At 38.7% G+C, this 20282-nt stretch overlaps 1 protein-coding gene across 6 annotated transcripts in view; it reads right to left on the minus strand.

Annotated features, from left to right (window-relative positions):
* Nucleotides 1-2123: 2123 nt before the first annotated feature.
* LOC113498072 (rho GTPase-activating protein 190) overlaps nucleotides 2124-20282 on the minus strand; it is a 34361-nt gene continuing 16202 nt past the window's right edge. For 4 of the 6 annotated variants that reach the window (XM_026877978.1, XM_026877976.1, XM_026877977.1 and 1 more), the window contains 26 exons: nucleotides 20098-20200; nucleotides 19574-19733; nucleotides 19033-19139; nucleotides 18752-18846; nucleotides 18211-18366; nucleotides 17489-17633; nucleotides 16910-17016; nucleotides 16240-16424; nucleotides 15671-15824; nucleotides 14978-15096; nucleotides 14526-14603; nucleotides 13964-14008; nucleotides 12562-12671; nucleotides 11894-11992; nucleotides 11264-11368; nucleotides 10866-10956; nucleotides 10260-10401; nucleotides 9709-9821; nucleotides 8965-9056; nucleotides 7967-8074; nucleotides 7287-7367; nucleotides 6832-6967; nucleotides 6244-6375; nucleotides 5236-5374; nucleotides 3486-3693; nucleotides 2124-3059 (listed from right to left, as the gene is read on the minus strand). In XM_026877978.1, coding sequence (XP_026733779.1) covers nucleotides 3495-3693; nucleotides 5236-5374; nucleotides 6244-6375; nucleotides 6832-6967; nucleotides 7287-7367; nucleotides 7967-8074; nucleotides 8965-9056; nucleotides 9709-9821; nucleotides 10260-10401; nucleotides 10866-10956; nucleotides 11264-11368; nucleotides 11894-11992; nucleotides 12562-12671; nucleotides 13964-14008; nucleotides 14526-14603; nucleotides 14978-15096; nucleotides 15671-15824; nucleotides 16240-16424; nucleotides 16910-17016; nucleotides 17489-17633; nucleotides 18211-18366; nucleotides 18752-18846; nucleotides 19033-19139; nucleotides 19574-19733; nucleotides 20098-20200 — 3001 coding nt within the window. In that variant the 3' untranslated portion in view covers nucleotides 2124-3059; nucleotides 3486-3494. Of the gene's footprint in view, nucleotides 3060-3485; nucleotides 3694-4131; nucleotides 5199-5235; nucleotides 5375-6243; nucleotides 6376-6831; nucleotides 6968-7286; nucleotides 7368-7966; nucleotides 8075-8964; nucleotides 9057-9708; nucleotides 9822-10259; nucleotides 10402-10865; nucleotides 10957-11263; nucleotides 11369-11893; nucleotides 11993-12561; nucleotides 12672-13963; nucleotides 14009-14525; nucleotides 14604-14977; nucleotides 15097-15670; nucleotides 15825-16239; nucleotides 16425-16909; nucleotides 17017-17488; nucleotides 17634-18210; nucleotides 18367-18751; nucleotides 18847-19032; nucleotides 19140-19573; nucleotides 19734-20097; nucleotides 20201-20282 lie in introns of those variants that run through there. The other 2 variants (XR_003400954.1, XM_026877979.1) reach the window with 2 other exon arrangements.

Here is a 20282-nt window from a genome sequence, read left to right on the forward strand (position 1 = left end):
ACGTAACTGAGTTTAAACTTGAAGACGTACAATAGAAATTGTTCAATTACTTAAATAAGGTAGAAAATACTGTTTACAGTCGATTGGCAGTTTTATATTGGAAGAAAAGGATGCAAAATGTAAATATATTACATTGAAATCTTGGAATCGTTAGGTAAATATGAAATTGTCAATCAACTGTATTGGAATTACTAAGTTTGGGTTATTTATAAAAATACAATAATGTACTTAACATAAAGCGAATCACATTACATTTAGCAGACGTTTGCATTCAAATATAAATTTTAAAATTAATTTCATTAAATACGAATAATAGAATCGAGATTTAATAAAAAAAATGAAGCACATTCATTCATGAAAGAAGAAGATTATAAATTAAACTAATTTTATATTCATGAAAGTATAATTTACATTGGATTAAGACGAGTTTTACTCGATAAGATTCCGTACTTATAGGTAACTCTAGATAGATGACATAGCTACCTTACTTCAAAAATACTAAAGGATGGTTTCTCGAAATTCTGATCGAAATCGAAAATGCTGTGATTGGTTCTAACATATTGATGTCGACTGATAATCGATTCTGATTGGTCGTGAGAGACTATAAAATACCTGATCTAGATTGTGATTGGTCGACAATCTTATGATCGTTTAATCACAATCCTATCAGTTGTTCTGATAGTGAATCATTGTCATCAGATTTAAAGAAACCGAGGGATTTAAATTCATAAATGCAAGAGAGATTGAAAATACGGAATCCGATATCCGTGAATTTATCACGATCATTCTCAGTCATCAATTTATAAGTAAAATTAATTTTAATAAGATTGAAGATGAAAATTGGAAGATAATATATTAAGAAATGCTAAAGAATACGCACGTCAGTCTATCTAACACCTAGTAATATACAAATAGGCCTTCCGCTATACAAATATTGTAGATAATAATTAATACAAACACCAATTTTAAACATTTATTGTTCATATTGCACTCCTTGTACGAGTATTGCGAATTGATTGTTATGATATTGTAGATCATTATTAAAGTAAAATCTATGTAAGTTTGTTTGTCACGCTTTTTAGCGAAAACTACTTAGCAAATCAACATTAAACTTATTGCATATATTTGAATGTAGTCGAAGTAACATAGGGTAATTTTTATTATTTTCTTTATAGCGGTAACCATCACCCACGCAGACGCGGCTACGTGCGACTGCTAGTAATAACATTGGTGTTTGCACTAATTATCCCACCGTCCATTAACCAAAGTTAATTATTTCAAGCGTTTTGTTTCTGCTTCATAACTAAACTGTTTTGTTAACTGTGTTCAATCATGATTCTTGGTTTTATTTTTAGTAGTAGTGTGAGTAAAAGATGCTATACTCCTGATAATATAAGGAGTTGGTGAACTTATTTAAAATGGTTTTCTTGTGACTGAGTTTCCTCGAAAGACATTTTTTATTCGTGTGCATGTGTGTGTTTCTTTGGTATGCTTCATCTTATCAATTTATGTTACAGCTTAGACTCTTTCTTAACTGGGAGATTTACACGTGCTTCCCTTGTCTAAAATATTACTTTTATTTGCTCAGGATAGAACTAGTATCATAGGATACGAACCGATGGATAAAACATAATCGAAAATTTCAGATAAAACAGATCTAGTTTTTGTATAAAATCTGTTGAAACTGAAAAGTCTTATTAATATAGATAAGACAACATAAAATTTTAGTATTTTATATGAAACATAAACAAAACGCCTTTCTTAAACATTAATTAATATTAAAATTAAGTGCATTTTGGATTCAGTGTTAAAGGAACTACGTGACGTCAGTCTCGAAAATTAAGAAAACAAGCTGCCTTTGTTATTATAACTATTTTCAATAGAATACAAAGAGAGTACTCCGATAATAAATTCCAATAAAAACGGGTTTTATTTCTAAAATCTATGGCAAGATGAGGAAACATTGTTTTTCCACGGAAGGGTATTTAAGCGTTTTTTAATTTAAATGATAAAAAAAATTTCGATAATAAATTAAACTAAATGCCTCTTGGATTTCATGAATCACCCAATGTAGTACATAATTAAATCCATAAAAATGTTGGTAAATGTACTTAATTATTTTGTTTTTTTACGCTAGCAGCACTGACATCTATTTTTACAAAAAGCTGGACTTTCATCAGTGGGATGGATGTACTTTTGACTATAACAACCATAATTTTAATTTTGGCTTATAAATGCCAATTTTCGCGCACCAAGAGACGCCTTATCCGACCGTTGCCATATAAAAAAATATTTTTAAAACAAGCGAGCTTTTTATATCGAACCTTAAACACGACCGCTTACATCAACGGTTAAGTAATCACTATGTTACCATATCCAATAATTATTAACACTTAATTTTTCTGAACGGAATGTGCTCATTACATGGTGTTGCCATTAATTGATTACAAATATAAACGTTTAAATATCATACCATACCAGTATTACTTAGTTTAAAAAACACTTTATTTGTTTAATACTTTTTGTGCATTCCCACTTACAACTATTACAAATGCGTACAATTTGGAATAACATCTATTTAAAATACTGTTTTACTTGTCCATCGTATTAAACTTAAATGAATTTCGTATATAAATAAAAGCATCATAAAATGCAAGCAACGTTTCGCGATCACTAAGCGATATTGATATGAAAAACCGCATGAAAAAATAAACTCATCGTTCTAGTTTATTGGAAATACCGACAGACATTTTTTATATAGTAAAAATCTACATTAGAACAACAATAGCTTGCCAATAAAATGAGACGAAGAGACGTACTAATCGCAATCGTCTGTGTGTGGACGTGTGTCGTGATCATCACTCGACTACGAATCGATTGCTCGATGAATCGATTATTCGCTCGTTTTGACGTCACGGCAGTCGGCCACTAGTGTTACTTAGCTATGGTGTGTAGACAGTGTGCCCCCTCACGCACGGTTGAGCCGCTCGTTGTGTTGCGTCAGTACGCGGCTGACGTCACACGTCGTCCATCACGAATGCAACCTGCATTGTGGGTTCCTGGGAATATATTAACTATATTAATTTCATAATTCAATTTAGATAATACAGTCTTCTATTATTGTAATATCAGTGCTAATTGGGCGATTTCTGCATAATCATAAGTAACAAGTACATTCCTTATAGAAACATTTTTCAATCGTATTATGAATGAAACTCTTGATTTAAAAAGAAGACTGTAGTTTCGCGTTTTCAAAAGACACATTCCCATTAAGAACAGGGAAAACATTGTTAATTAAAAGTTGATACAAAATCGCGTTATGGCTCACGTGGCTTTCAATTTTTTTTACTTAGCCGTTACTTCCCCACTGGCCAAATGTCTCTCTTAGATTTCTCCACTCTATCCGGTCTATTGCTCCTTCCATCTGTAAGTCCACCAAACATGTAACAGCGATCAATATTTCTAATATAACACAAAATACTTACACACTGTCCTCACACCATAACAAAGGCTTCTTGCCCGCGGAACAGGAAGGGGTGCTGGTCGATCATGGTCTGCACGATGTCCTCGAGGTAGGGCCGCGTCATCTCGAAGCGGCCCATGTCCGAGAACTGCACCGGCAGGAGCGTCGGCCACCAGCAGATGGCCAGGTTCTTACTGTCCATCGAGTTTAGCTTTGAGTTGTCTGCCACCCTGTGAATAGATTATTGGTGTTGATTGCAGCTTTTTTATATTGTATCATTAGGCTTCAAGGATAAATTGGACCACCGATGATAACTGGATACGTATTCATAGCTTAATAATCGGGTGCCAACTTAGTAATTCAATAAGCCCTCAAACACTTTTTGATTTGCACAAGGAATAGATGGGGCAGAAAGTTTTAATACAAACACAAGACAATAAGCTAAAGAGGAGTTTCTTATGCAAGAAGGTTTTAAGATAATAAAGGCTACATGTCTCAAGATATCTTCATGTCATGAGAAGAGTAAATAAGTTAGCATCCATTTACAAAATTTTCAATGGTATTATTAAGTATGTGTAAGTGTGTCGGTGTTGAGCAGCGAGCGCAGCGCCAGCAGCCGCCAGCTGCGGTCCTTCAGCTATGTGTGTGTGTCTGTGTGTATGTCTCACCTGGCGAAGTGGTGCAGCAGGTAGTCGAGCGTGGCGCTGGCGAGCGGCGTGAGCGCGGTGTTGAGCAGCGAGCGCAGCGCCAGCAGCCGCCAGCTGCGGTCCTTCAGCTATGTGTGTGTGTCTGTGTGTATGTCTCACCTGGCGAAGTGGTGCAGCAGGTAGTCGAGCGTGGCGCTGGCGAGCGGCGTGAGCGCGGTGTTGAGCAGCGAGCGCAGCGCCAGCAGCCGCCAGCTGCGGTCCTTCAGCTATGTGTGTGTGTCTGTGTGTATGTCTCACCTGGCGAAGTGGTGCAGCAGGTAGTCGAGCGTGGCGCTGGCGAGCGGCGTGAGCGCGGTGTTGAGCAGCGAGCGCAGCGCCAGCAGCCGCCAGCTGCGGTCCTTCAGCTATGTGTGTGTGTCTGTGTGTATGTCTCACCTGGCGAAGTGGTGCAGCAGGTAGTCGAGCGTGGCGCTGGCGAGCGGCGTGAGCGCGGTGTTGAGCAGCGAGCGCAGCGCCAGCAGCCGCCAGCTGCGGTCCTTCAGCTATGTGTGTGTGTCTGTGTGTATGTCTCACCTGGCGAAGTGGTGCAGCAGGTAGTCGAGCGTGGCGCTGGCGAGCGGCGTGAGCGCGGTGTTGAGCAGCGAGCGCAGCGCCAGCAGCCGCCAGCTGCGGTCCTTCAGCTATGTGTGTGTGTCTGTGTGTATGTCTCACCTGGCGAAGTGGTGCAGCAGGTAGTCGAGCGTGGCGCTGGCGAGCGGCGTGAGCGCGGTGTTGAGCAGCGAGCGCAGCGCCAGCAGCCGCCAGCTGCGGTCCTTCAGCTATGTGTGTGTGTCTGTGTGTATGTCTCACCTGGCGAAGTGGTGCAGCAGGTAGTCGAGCGTGGCGCTGGCGAGCGGCGTGAGCGCGGTGTTGAGCAGCGAGCGCAGCGCCAGCAGCCGCCAGCTGCGGTCCTTCAGCTATGTGTGTGTGTCTGTGTGTATGTCTCACCTGGCGAAGTGGTGCAGCAGGTAGTCGAGCGTGGCGCTGGCGAGCGGCGTGAGCGCGGTGTTGAGCAGCGAGCGCAGCGCCAGCAGCCGCCAGCTGCGGTCCTTCAGCTATGTGTGTGTGTCTGTGTGTATGTCTCACCTGGCGAAGTGGTGCAGCAGGTAGTCGAGCGTGGCGCTGGCGAGCGGCGTGAGCGCGGTGTTGAGCAGCGAGCGCAGCGCCAGCAGCCGCCAGCTGCGGTCCTTCAGTTCCACGCCGCCCGCGATACAGCCGCGCATCGCTACGGAAACGAAATAAATTAAAACCGAGTGATCAATGACCAGGTTTGTACTCGCGTTTGTCGCGCGAGACTTCATCCGGTTATGAATATACATAACTTTAACCATTAAAAATTCGCAAGCAATTACACATTTCGTTGCTACTCTATTCCTATTCATCATAGCGTGATCGTGGAATAAAACATATCCAACATTAATTGGGCTATCTAAAACTGTTTTTTTAATGGGACGAGTACCTAGTTCCTGGCAAATATAAAAAAAAATCTTCAGCTTATTATTTAGGTGCAGCGCAGACGGTACACTTTTTGTGCGATCGAGTCTGCGGCCCCCAAAAAGTCGGACGCAGATTTTTCACACTCAACGCACGTGACGCTCATCTTCGATCATTCTGTCGGCAGAGCTGTAGGGACGTAGACGCTATGGAAATCTTGTGGGGATCGCGAAGTATCGTTCGTATCGTTACATCGACCTCTGGCGCCGTGTTCGCGTTCGTTCTACCCATTAGCAAATGCAAATTGCCGTTGAAGCAAACGTACAATTCTTTTCACACACATTTTGTGCGGATGCGCGGTCTGCCCGAATTACACGGATTTTATGGGCGCCGGACTTTTAACGCGTTGTTTGCTTTACTGCATAAAATTGCATAGGTTCTATTTTCACTGAATAAAAGTGCGTAAGGAAAAGTCTGTCGTTTGCGCGGCACCTTAAATTACAGGTAAGTTACGACTTTAACCGTCCACTCAACACCATTAACTCTATCTTATGGTTTCTTAGTTGCTGCATATATAAAGCTTGCTGAAAGTAAATTTTCAATCAGTACAAAATCACTTTTATGCCCTACAATTTAAGGTATAAATTCAACTGTACTCACTGGCAATATCTTCGAGCTGTGCCATGCTGGCCTCGTCGAGTAGCGGCGGCAGTTTCTTAGAGAAGAAGTCCTTTAGCGCAGTCGCCACCGCGTTCACCGGGATGTCTAGAGAGTCTAGATCTACTTTGGGATCTAGAAAAAAAGAATGTTGTTAATATTTTTGCTTATGTTCATCGCCGTAGTTTATAAATATTAAAAAATGGTAATCATCTGTCACACCTCAAATCGTGCATAGATACATAGATTAGATTTCTGATTAAACTGATAAACATTATTACAGCCTTCTCAAGTAGTCCTTTCTCAAACGTCTTTGAAACTTTAATATTAATATTGAGATGCGTGGCTCCAAAATGTCATGCTTGCGGCACAAAAAACTTAGTACTCATATCGCGAGGGTAACACAAACATTTAAGTCACATGCACACAGACACCCAGATTCAAGCCCCATTTTGTGGACCAGAAAAATTATTGTCCTAATTAACTTAAAATCAATTATTTAATCAGTAATTTTAATGTTTCTCCATGCAAACTTCACATTAAAGCCACTTAGGTAATACCCCTGTTTCTATTACTGGCAACAAGACTCACCTTCATAGAACTTGCTGAACAGCATGTCGACATGTGCGCGGTTGCCGGGCACTCTGTACAGGCCCTCCGAGGCTAAACCCTCGCGTTCTATAAACTCAACACATTTCTCCACGAACAGCGGTATCCCGTGAGCGCCCTGGGGAAACAGAAGCTTTGTTATTAGATGGAAAACGGTTTTCTTGTAATAAATTTCGATTCATAATTAGTCGATATAACGGTTTTATTCAGTGACATCCTGTTTGTGGGTTTAGATGAAGTTTGATACACAATAACAGACGCAAGATGTGTAATATTGATAAATTATTACAATTTAAAAGACATTATTGCGCAACTTGGGGGAGGCCGAGCTATCGAAGCTTAATTGACCGGTTGAAATAAGTATTGCGTAACTTTTGACGAAAAACAATAACGAAATCTGTGATCTGAAATTATTTCATTTGTTTAAAGCACCATACCTGCGGACCCCAATTCTGAGCAGACTGTGTGTTGTTGATCTGCGACGCGTTCTTCTTTGAATCTTTGCTCTTTGAAAACTCCTATAAAAGACAAAAAAAGTTTCAATATTTCGAACTCAGGCAGAGCTCTTCTTATTCCTCTACATATATGATGTTTATTAGTGACACAGCTTTTAAATATTAAAAACTGATACATGATGATATATTTATTTTATTTTATTGCTAATGGGAAGAGCTCTTTGATCCTGTAGTGGGACACTTTCATTATTGTTTTAACTTTATCTATATTTGTTTTTGTTACATACAGCTCGTGAAAATATAACATTGTCTGGACTAAGAAGGAGATGATGACCAATGAGTTTGTTTTGACACTTCGTCTCATGATAAACAGGAAACGTAGACTTCTAGCGAGCTCAATTTGAATTATTGCAAAGCTATGGTCCCAGAAGCTTGCTTTGCAACCAAAGTTCTCAAGAAGACAATTAAAATTTGTGTTAAACGCTCCTATGGCCACTTTCCACTTTTAGCATCAGATTAGATCTAGGAGATGTCATAATACAGCATTCACAGTCGGAAACCGGGAAGTTTCAATGTTTGATTGATGAGGCAGTAAAGAGGACACAAACTAAAACTAAATAAAATCCATGTTAAGTAATAATAAACTATGAAATTTCGCATACCTTATGCCTGCGGTCGTGCTTGCTGAACGGATGGTGACGCCGGCGAGTGTCAGCCGCGCTTGACGACGAGTTGTCTTGAGCCGATGACGGGTACTCGCCAGATAGCATCTGTAGAGACAAGGTTTTTGTAGCGAGGTGTATTTCGTGACGTAAAATTGTGGATAAATAGTAATATTAAGCTTGATAAGATGGAGTAGAATGATAACATATTGTAATGTGTGGTATAAAGAAATTCAGTCAATAGAAAAAAAAACTTTCCAGACATTCAATTTGTATAATCAAACAGTTTTATTTCCTAAAAACTTCTTTCTTCAACCATCAAGTAGTTAAATATAGATAATTATTCGGTTCCAAAATGACATTTAAATCAAACCAGATTCTGGTTGGCTCCGAAATGACTCTTTCTTTCTTTGAGTAAAACGTTTTCGAACGATATATAAAAGAACTATAAAATATAAAAGATATTGAGAATATAAATATTTTTAAACATAATTTATCTAAGTTTTTGATAGAAAATTGTTATTACTGTCTCAGTGATTTTCTTTCCAGCTAAATAATTATTTTAATATTAAGTACCTATTACATGTTTTTATTACCTTTTTTTGTAATACTAGTTATAAGATACATTTGTTAGCATTTAATACTCTAATAATGAATGTTTTTCATTTTATTTTTTCACATTTGTATGCCCTGTGTGGCGGATCACGGCATGAACATATTTTATTTAAGACCTACCTTATACCTGTGAATCACAAATAAACGATTTGATTTGATTTGATTTGAACAAATAATTATGGAACAAAAATAATATGCGGTGCAATATAAATAGAGACATTGTCTGTCTTAAAAACTTTTCTTTCCTTATTATTTCAATCCAAATGTAATTCTAGAACTGCACAATTAGTTACATTTGAGTTGAATGTTGGCATGTACATACATCTCCTCACGAAATTTATTATAATAATTATGTTCCAATACACACAGTTAAATGGGATTACCTTGTGCGGTGGCTCGTGATGAGGCGGCGGCGGCAGCGGCCTCGGGCGCCGGGTCTCTCCGTCAGAACTGCCTTCGCTAGACTCACTCGCAGCTGCAAACAATGTACTTGGTCAATAGCGGTATTTCAGATACTATAGGGCTCAATACAGGCTATACACATATTACGGATGGCGTTCAACGAGATTGTGAGCACCGGGAAGAGTCACCGGGTGTAGTCTTATTCTTCTTGACGATGTAAATCCAAAGGTTGTCTAGAATATATCTCTATTAGTGATAAGACCGCCATTCTACCCTAACACTGTATGTTCTAAGAATCACTGCTGTAATTCTATGGTGTACTAATAAAGAATATTCTAATCTAATCTAACGCACTTCTTCAAAATACGAATACCACCTGATCCCTTAGAAATATGGATCTAGAAAACTAGGACCGAATTCGGATTATGCTACGCACTAATGTAATCTCTGTTATACTAATCCAGTGAATTAAGCAGAATGTGCTGCAAGACCGTGCTGTGTACCCGACTAACTCTTTAGTCGTACGCAGTTCGGATTCAAACCGAACACAGTGTAAATCTTCTGCAAAATGGAGATACTAGAAAGTTAGATATAAAATCAGATGAGGGACATCAGATCTAGTGCTTAAACTTATTTAAATGCTGATACTTATTTACTACCTCGCAGGGCGATGAAACGGCTACCTGAAAAACGTTGTAGGTGTAATTGTTAGTGTTAAATGTTACCTTTGTCTTCCTGCGTCCTGGCCCTGTATCCTGTGGGCAATTCTGGTGGGCCCACGAACATGCCCAGCTTCGGGACGCGAGGACTCTGCACGGCTACCAGGTTACCTAACGACCTGGTATGGACAAATTGTTTTTTGAAATTATTCTTAAAACGTGTATCGACTTATCGTAAAAACGTATCATCAGCAAACTTTGAGTGCTAGACTAATAGTGTTTTTATCTTTTTCTATCCTGTGCCACCTCTTTCACTTCCTTATATTGTCATTTTTGTCTTGTCCTTCAATTGGTTTATGTACTTTCTTCTTGGCCTTTCTATGTCCCTTCGAGTGTCTATCAGTCCTTTTATTAATTACAAGTGTTACACTGAGTGTAAATTGAGCTAAGAACTAAGCTAAATAAAATTTCGTTCAATAAGGATTTTGAAGCAAAATTATAAATTGTAATGACTATGAAATTTTGAAGACGAAATGAAATCTTAAGCCCTTTATTTATGGTCTAAGAGTATCAAGACGAAATCATTAATTCAGCCAACACTAAACTCCATTCCATACCGTTTCTTGTAGTGCCTGGGCGCGTGGTGCGCGTGATGCGCGTGATGCGCGTGATGCGCGTGACGCCGGCGTGACGCCGCGCGCCCCGCGCTGCCGCCGCCCGAGCCCGAGCTCGAGCCAGAGCTGTCGGTCTCCGAGAACGCTGCGGGGGGAATATATTATGAATACGTAAATTATGGAGACAATGTTTTGTTACTAGTGTAGCGAGTTGAACATACTGATAAGAAAGGTATCAGAAAACAAACATGGCATAGCTTTCTTAAGAAAAAACGACTTCCGTAATTAAGAAATGAATGAAATCTAATGTCTTGTTATCTCTGTATCACAATTTGGTTGACTGGTAAGGAACGCATCAGGCAAAAGTCTACCATAGTTCATATGTTCATTCATAAGAAGTTCAAATAAATAAAACTGTCTCTCCCCGAAGTAGAGTGATCGTGAAAATACGGGAATACGGAGATACGCGTTAACCAATTGATTAGCATGAAAATTTGGTTACGCTGTCCAATCGGTTAGCGTTAGTTTGTTGGAAAGGCTCAATTCCTTCCAATGGGCGTATGCCTAAAAGGAGCTGCTCTATTGGAATAACAAAATATTAGCACTCACAGGGCTGATGTAGCGGTGTCTTCTCGTGTCTTCGGTGTCTTCTCAGTCTCATCATTGACGGAGCCTCCATATATTCGTTTGTTTCTTTAATCTAAAACATTACAAAGTTATTTTTTGTTTGAAGAAACTTATAGTGAGCTGGCCCCATTACTTTTCAGAAATGAAACAGCTTCTGACAACGATCTGAACTTTTTTTTATAAAACGACTCCCACACTGAGTAATTCAATCCTTGCGTCGCGAGGGGTTTTACAAGCATTCAAGACACAAAAATACCCAGACTTAGGGAAAGCATTCGTGGATCATACAACCGGGTGTCCTATTTAAACCCGTTGTATATACAAAAATAAAAAAGTGAAAAAGTTTATTTTTAACATTTTCACCCTATATGTCTCCATACCTGTGCATACTGAGCATCCAGTTCGGTCTCAGAGCTGACGCCAGACGGGTGATGGTGATGTCCGCCCGGCTGCCCGCTCGAGTGGGTCCAGTTGGTGCGCTGTGTCTACAAGAGAATACGAAACGTTAAGCGCGCTCTACACTCGCTCGTGATTCTTACTGCGCATTCACACCGCGATTCGCGCCGTGCAACCGGCAACGAACAGGGAACGGCGCAAAGCGTGAACGTGAACGCGCGAAACCATCTACACTACATCTTAATAAATGATGATTTCTTATAATATTGGTATACAGAGGAGTTGTGTGAATGAAATCAGTGGTGAGCTGAGACCGTTTAATATTATAAATAGCTGTTGTTCGCAACTTGGCCCGTCTGGATTTGGGTTATTGCTGCAAAGCTTTATCCTCTTTTAACAAAGTCCGATATACAAATCATATTTTGTTGATCGAAGATATCAGCCACCTTCTCCAAAATGTCATCGAAATCGGTCCACCTATTTGAGCGCGAGGGAGTAACAAACACACACTTTTTAGTAATAAAATGAATCAAATATTCTATATTAGATAACCTTCACACTTCCTTTTGTATTTTCTTTATTAATAAATTGAATTGAGTATTGTATTCAATTACCTTTCTATCAGATCTGGAGTGCGCGGGCGGTCCTATAGTGATGTGCTGCAGAGCGTCGCTCACCATCGTGTAGTTATTCATGTCCAGTTTACCGGGTTGCTGTGAATTACAAAAGAACATTAGTGTCGACGTCTTTTACCTCGATTACTGCACTGTCAGCTCGAGTATTGCCGTTAAATGTCTATTTGTTGGTTTAATATCATAGAGTGACTCGAAATAACACGATTATTCCATACCATACTACATTCCACTTGTCATCTTAACACCTAAACCTTTCTTAATCAATTCTCTTAGTTTACTATATTTTCTTTTTAATGAAACTAGAATTATAAACGCAAAAGTTTGTATGTATGCATTTTTGTTCCGATTTCACGCAAAAACCACTGAACGGATTTGTATGAAACTTGGTACACAGATGGTTTATAACCGGGTTTATAACGAGATAGTTTATACTGATTTTAGTCCCCATATTAGCATTTCCGGAAGGGCAAGCTGACAGCAGCTAGCGTGTTAATAAAAGTAGGACAAGCATTCGTGGATCACACAATCGCTTGTCCTGTCCAGGTGCCTCAAACACGCGACACGTCGTGTAGGGTCTGGCGTGGTGACCTCAACCACTCGGATATCCATAAAGACGTCAGTTTTCACATACTAGTTGTAGCCCTTACCTTGAGTGTCTGCGAGTGGCGGACGCGCGGCGGCGGCTGGTGCGGGCGCGTGCGGCCCGTCGTGAAGGCGCGGTGGCCGTAGCTCGCCGGCTGCCAGAGACCACCGCCGTCTGTGTATACAATATGAAGATGTAAGGATTTTACTATGGGATGAGAAAATATATCCGAGATTTAATCCTTTCTCTATCATCTTATTCTTTTTTTTTAGTGTTACTATATACTATTAATTTCCCGGGCATCTGCTTACGCAATGTAAAAATTAAAGCCATTTATGCATATATGACTTGAAAAAGGCTTAATCATCTATAAAGTCGAAAAGAATAAGCAATCAGTATTATTTACGTCCAATATGTAGCATAACCAGAGAACTCCATTTAATAATCATATTGGTTGACGTCGCAGGTCTGCTTTCAATTTATATCTACTTTCTTAAATAATAAATACCAATTTGGAATATTTTCGAAAAGATATGTTTAGTATACAATCGATTTCAATGAAACTTTATTACTCAATTTTGATACAATATTAAGCAATAATTTCTGTCCCTAGTTCACACAAACATCATTAACACAGTAATTTATTCATTAAACCCATTTAATAACACAATCATATATTCATAATTAACATTTTAATTATATAAAATTTCTGAAAATCCCCATATTTACAACACTTCAATCATGCATATAAAAGAAATAAAAAAAAAATACAAAATATTTGACGTATTTCTACAAAATTTTAAATAAAACTACCTATTACAAAAACAACAAAAAGTGTATGTTATAACAATATTAAAATGAAAAAAAAACCTCTACCATAATTATGTGAAAATCACAATTTCTATACATCTACTATATGTCATGCAAAATAAAACGGACGCATTCCTTGAGTATAAAAATATTTGGGATTTTAATAGAACTTCTGACAATGTAGATACTATTCAAAAGTTTGAAATACAAATACTATATTCGGCGGAAGCCATCGCCAAATCCCTTTTTATATTCTTGTTCATATTCATCTTACAATTTTGTATATAACACAGACAAAGTATACTATTAAGGCTAATAAATGTGATTCTGTTTATACAAAATTCTTTAATTGTTTAAGACCATATTAATTGGAATATATATAGGTCTGAGATTTTCGAGCTGAGTGCTGGTTGCAAACCAACATAATATACATAATAAACAAAATAATTAAAGAAAACACAGCCTTTTCAAAATACATCATGATTTCGTATTGAAACCTTTTTACTTGTTACTCTTTTGATAATATCGTATGCGTAAACTACATTGTCAGAAGATTAAAATAAAATCACTTTAAAAATAAAAATGGTGTTGGTAACATCTATCTACACACAAATATTATATTTTTATCTGTATATAAGTTGTCTCCATGCAATCACCTGACTCGTGTGTACTGAGAGAGTCCTCCGAACAGTTGAGATCCGCTGCATCATAATTTACTTGTTTATTTACAGTTTTATAGCTTAATTATTAATTTATATTCAATGTAGAAAATTAAAAGCGTTCAAGAATATTAATTTTTCAAACGTTTGACGAATTCAGTCGGTTCAAACTCATAACATTCTCTCGACAATGTGTTAAATGTATTTCATTAAAATAACACTGTTTTTATTACTAGAAAAATGTTTAAACTATGAATAATTTAAACTTAATCATAACGGATCTGGAGGATTAGAATGAAAGTTAGGTTGGCGGTTACATTATTTTTTATCAAAAAATATAGGAGTCTTGATATTTCCTGTATATAATACTGCTTTCCTTTTAACCTGGTTGTCTTTTTCGGATTTATTTTCGTAACTTTGATTTACTGTATATGGCATTTAGTAGAAACCTGCGTATTACTTAAAAGAATCACTACTTACTACATTTCTTTTTCATCCTTTTAAACTTAATTATAAATACTTATAGATATGCATAATAATATATTCAAAAAGAACTTACGTGATAGATCAGCATGCATCCTGTGATCGGGGGGCGCCGGCTCTGGCGGCGTGCTTGGCGGCGGGTATACACTAAAACCTACAAAACAATTTATAATTATAAAGGTAAACTGAACTATACCTTGTCTTAAATATTTGGCACGATAACAGAAAATATGTTTGATGTAAATCGAGTATTTGTAACAATTTTCAACCGATATCCAAAAGGAAGATGTTAAATAGTCTACATTACTTTTTTTATGTTCATTACCTCAGCACTTAGGACTGGACATACCGATTTTGTTAGTTCTTTTTACATTATTATAATGTGAAATGTCTGTCATTAAGTACAATAAAAAAATCTCAAGTTTGTCTCAGAAGCTGTGAGCCTGTGTAGTTTTTATTTGAAGTCGAATTTTACGTTTTGGTTCTTAATCAAAATATTCTTAACTAGTTGAAGTGACATTTACTCACCTTTTAAAAATCCTCTGTTCTTAGAGTTGTTGAGAGTATCACTGTATTCTGAATCGATGTCGGCGCGGGAGTCGGGCCCGATGAGTAGGTCCAGTGAGTTCGTGAGCTTGTGTTCTCTCCTAGATGAATACATTTGAAATATTTTAATGTTTAGTAATAATATTGATATTTGTGAAGAATGCAATGATGGACTTTAGGTACTAGATAGGAATCTGGAGTTGCTAACCTGCACGTAAGTAAGCGTGAAGGTGAATGCTTCTTTCTTCTTTTGAGAGGGCTTTGACCAGCAGCGCATGTGAAATGTATGTGTTTTTTGGGCCGTATTCGTGCTTTTGACTCACAATACGATTTAAAGTTTAGGTACTTTATTTATTTATTCATTTCGTAAGTTATGATACCATTACAGATAACTCGAAAGTGTGTAAAAACATAAATGAAACAACAAATCAGTAATTAGATCATAAGCTAAATAAAAAAAAACATGGCCGAGTGGTTGATTAGCCATTTAGCGCGACGTGTTGCGGGTTCGATTCCCGCGTACATCAAGCATTAGTGCGAACTACGAATGCTTATCCTGCGTTTTATTCATATGACTTGAAATTTTGTAAAACCGTCCGCGACACACCGGAAATCGTTTAATCCTAATAATAATATTTTTAGTTTTGTTAGTATAAAGTGTGTAGAGCTACGTACATGTGGTTGAGATGGTAGGAGTGGTTCCGCGGCGGCGGCGCGGGGCGCGCGGCGGCCACGTCGGGCAGGTTGTGCGGCTGCTCCAGGCGGAAGGCGCGCTCGATCTCGCCCTTGCGCTCCCACACCTCCTTGAAGAACGGCGTGTAGAACGCCGCTGGAGTACACACGACAGGTTAGTTACGAACGTTGAAGCTACCCTGGGTTTTCCTAAACGTGGGAAAAATACAACAACTGTCTTTCTACTAAAATACAGTCGTGATACACCGAACGTGCTATTTTTTGTGTATATAGCCTTGTAGACAGGCAGTGCAGCGCGGTGTCACAATACTGCTTACTAGTATTTCGTGTTAATACAATGATTAATATGTGGGTTAAGCGGGGCGAAAAATCGCAGCGTACAGCGGCTGGTAGACCCCCTCACCTCTCGCCGCATCTTTCATCACACAGCTTCACGTTTGTTATGTAGTATAGTAGACAGCAAAAGAAGTAGATTAACAAGATTAATTCAATTCTTCACACACACAATCACCTTGACCACCACCACACACAAGACAAACAAAATCACTTACATTTGTTCTCAGCGCTGGACGTGTAGGTAGTGAAGTGCGCGCCCAGCCTGTCGGCGGTGGCGTTCCCCTCGGTGATGAGCGCGTGGCCCAGGTCCGTGCCGAAGAACGTGCTGGCCGCCGAGCCGCCGCCGTCCGTCACCGCCACCATCTGGATGGGCAGGTTCGGGATGTTCATCGAGAACGCGCTGGGGAAATCAAAACATATTTGTTGTTTTAATGGTAAAAACTTGGAATTAGGTAGGTTTAGTCAGTCAGATTCTGCCATTATCAACTTCTTGCCCCAAGGAGATGGATGTCTATTAGGATTCCACCGCCCGACCAAAAAAATCCCACATCTACAGAATATCACACAGCCAACCCTACTAATATTATAAACGCTAAGAAGTTTGAAGTTTGTTACTCTTTCAAGCAAAAACTTGGTACACAGATAATTTATAACCTGAGGGCGAGCCCGCAGGCAATGGGCAGCTCTAAATTATAACATTCATCGCGGCAGACCCGGTAGAAAAGTAAACCAACAACTTTCAACTCAACTCCCAACTTTTCTACTCTTTTACTACTCTTAAAAGGAAAGGCAGAGAGCGAATACAAGGTGGAGTCAAGCTGCCATTGTTAAATAAAGGCGCTATCGATCGCATCTTTTTTTCTAATATGATAAATTGAAACTTACTTTAGAGTGGCAAGGCTAGCCTTCCTCTTGGCGGAGTATATGAGTATGAAGCCGTGTATCAGCTCCTCTCTGAACTGACTGGCGCCGTGGAAGCTTGAGATTATCACCTGAAATTTATATACACAGTCAATATTCGTACAGGATTTTTTTTATAGGTTCACCAACAATTGATTACACCCATACAATTACAAAAAAAATATGCTATGCTAACAATCACTTACAATCATAGCATGATCATACATTTATTTATTTATTGCGAAACTAACACATTATGAAGTTATAGTTATAAGTAAGAAATATAAGAGAGAGAGGGCAAAAAAGCAGAGAGGCGAAGTCAGGAAAATATGTTTCTATTAACATTATTATATGAGCAAATTATTCGTTTCTAAGAATCTTATTTTGTTGTTCATTTTTAATGGGGTTAACTGAACAAAAAGTTTGTATTAAACTACAAGGAAATGACCACCACAATATTCTAAATACTCCAAAGATTTTTTTTTTATGAAATCACACTTTCTCGTATATTTTTGAAAACCTTGCACTGAAACACTACAAAACCTTCATAGCCATGTAACTCACCTCGACCTTCCTCTTGGAGTCACCCAGGAAGGTCTCGATGACGATGGAGCGGTCTCCCGTGAGGAAGCAGGCGCGGTGCAGCAGCAGCGGGCTCAGCACTCGCTCGGGGGAGTACGGGTCGTCGCAGAACAGGCACACCATTATCCTGGCGTGGGGGAAACTTGTTACAGATGTTGATTGTTTACAGTGAATGTGAAATTACGTTAAAACGATGAAATCAATCGTTTATTTAAGAATTATGTGTTTGCTGTTCATCTTTAAAATGCGAGATTTTCTAGAAATTAGTTAATATCTTTTCTTTTTTAATTTTATTGGCGTCGGGCATTAGTAAGAGTCGCGAGACCCCACCGCCGCATCAGCTCGTGATTCCGGCTGAGGACTCCGATTGGGTCCGTAACTAATCGAGCGATTCCGATAAATACGCTGTAAACCGCATTGCTTTGCATTAATTAATCATCCTTACGAAAGTAACAATAAAATGGATAGACAGTAAGATGGTACATTCAAAAGTTGCCAAATAGAATATTCTATGGATATATTGTAACTCGACCAAATTGAGTAGCTCTCATTTTGATTTCAATAAGAAAAAAAATATATAACATATATTCTAGTCAAGAGGGAGACAAAATAGCAAAGATATACCGAGTTGTAGGACAGAAAAGAGATTGACAACTGTGTTAGGCTCAGTTACACCACGTATAAAAATTAAACTCCAAGCTCACCTTATATCAGAATCGAAGCACACAATGACATCTCGATACAGATGCGCGTAGCTCGCCTTCTCCCGGTTGGCCCTGACCAGCTCCTGTACAGCATCAGCTGTGAGGGCTTCAGTACCGAGCTCGTTGACAGATGCCTCCATGTAGGAGCAGTGTAGACTGGGGACAAAATGTTTGTGTTAAGATGATAAGATAAAATTGATGAACTGAAGTCGTTAATGAGAGTGTATGGTTTTCTAGATATTTATTCAGCAGGGGAACAATAAGAGGCCGATAATATTGTAGTTTGGTTGCTGTGAAACTGTTACTGTTATTGTTACACACTTTATTATCACGCTAATAGTGTGTTTGCATGTGTGTGTTCGTTTGTGGTAACAAAGGAATGGATACATCTCGATGAAATTTGATATGAAGGTAATTGCCACCTTGCATTAACACATAGAAATTATCTGACTTTGTTAATGTATGGTAACGTTTTTGCAGTTATAGCCGACATCTTGGCAGAGCCACGAGCAACAGTTAGTTCCATATAAAGGATACTTACTTATCAGCCAAGTTCTGTCCTTCTTCTTGCAACCTGGTGAGTTCCTTCTTATCCATACCGTCATCTTGAACGAACATTACCACTAAAGGCAAACCCTGAGAAAAACAATACCATTTATATATATTTAAGAACAATGGATTAGAACAATAGTAGTGAAATTAAATAAATAGTATTTGAATGTTATTTTATGTATGATCTTGAGGAAACGTTTTAAAATATCGCCTCTTCAAAATACTATATGGACTATCAACCGTTTGAATAAGATCTTACAATATACATACCTGAAAAGGTAATTTGTCCTCTTGTTCCAAGCTCGAGAGCAGCGTCTTTTCAGCACACCCTCTAATGTACTCAAACGACTCCTGATCTTGGTAGACACAGAAATACCCTAAAAGAAAAAAATATGAATAAATGTTCCACAAGTAATAGAAAGGACTGCAAAAATGAAGAAAACTGCAGTTTTGAAATATATCGTTATGCTATCTTGAAAGCTATGTTCCATACAAAGCAGCATGTTTTTTTTTTCATAAAAAATACCATTTAAAGTATCGTATTATTTAAAGTATTAGTGACCGGAGAACAAAAAAATTAAATGCGGCATAATGAACACACATCAAACAAAAAATTAAGCCACCGATCCACTGCTTGAAATAGGCCTCCAACACCCAATCCTTAGAGAGCTACCGTTTTTAAGGTATTCGATCGCGCTAGAGGTCATCCTAAATTACATTTACTAATTCACACATGATCTCTAATGATAGAACTACAAACACACTGTCTAGAACTTAATTATCTGAAGTCATGACATTATTATTGACTGACCATTAGGCGCGAAGTCATCAATACAAGTGGTCTCCGCTGAGAAGTCGTCGGTCCTGAGCCGCTGCTCGACGCGCCACGCCGTGCCCGACACGTTGACGCGACGTTCCGAGTCGCAGCCCGCCAGTAGACGCTTGCCGAACTCGCCGGCTATGCCTTCCACCTATGTGAACAATAACAGGGTTTATAACAAACAACGACAAAAATGTTAAATTTTATGCGATCATAATCTAGAACTGTAAAATGGGCTGAAATACCATGATGAAAGCAGATAAAAAATACTGAGACATTTTTTGTAATACATCATGGGCGGCCAAAATGAAAAATTTTAAATATAGGGAAATTTCCGGGCGAAAGTTAAGTTAAATCTACTGTCTTGGAAATTTGCCCAAGATAGCAGATTTAATCAAGGTTTCGGTTAATTATTATAAAATGACACCTCAACAACTTGACGGTAAATAAAACAAGTCACAAACATTTCAAGTGGAAGAAAACTAACTATTAGTACTAAAAACACTAATACTTACGCCTAATATAATGACGTTGATCTGGTTGGAGTCTGTCGTGAGAGCCCAGGGCGCGGCGGGAGGGCCCGCGTGGCATTGAGACTCGCCCGTTGATGTAAGCGATCTGTGAATAATATGTTACTATAGAAATCACAACAATTAATCACACTTTAAAGCGGCCTGAAATATGAAACATCATCAATCAG

The sequence above is a fragment of the Trichoplusia ni genome, chromosome 10 (genome assembly GCF_003590095.1).
Source record: "Trichoplusia ni isolate ovarian cell line Hi5 chromosome 10, tn1, whole genome shotgun sequence".
In the NCBI taxonomy this organism is placed as follows: domain Eukaryota; kingdom Metazoa; phylum Arthropoda; class Insecta; order Lepidoptera; family Noctuidae; genus Trichoplusia; species Trichoplusia ni.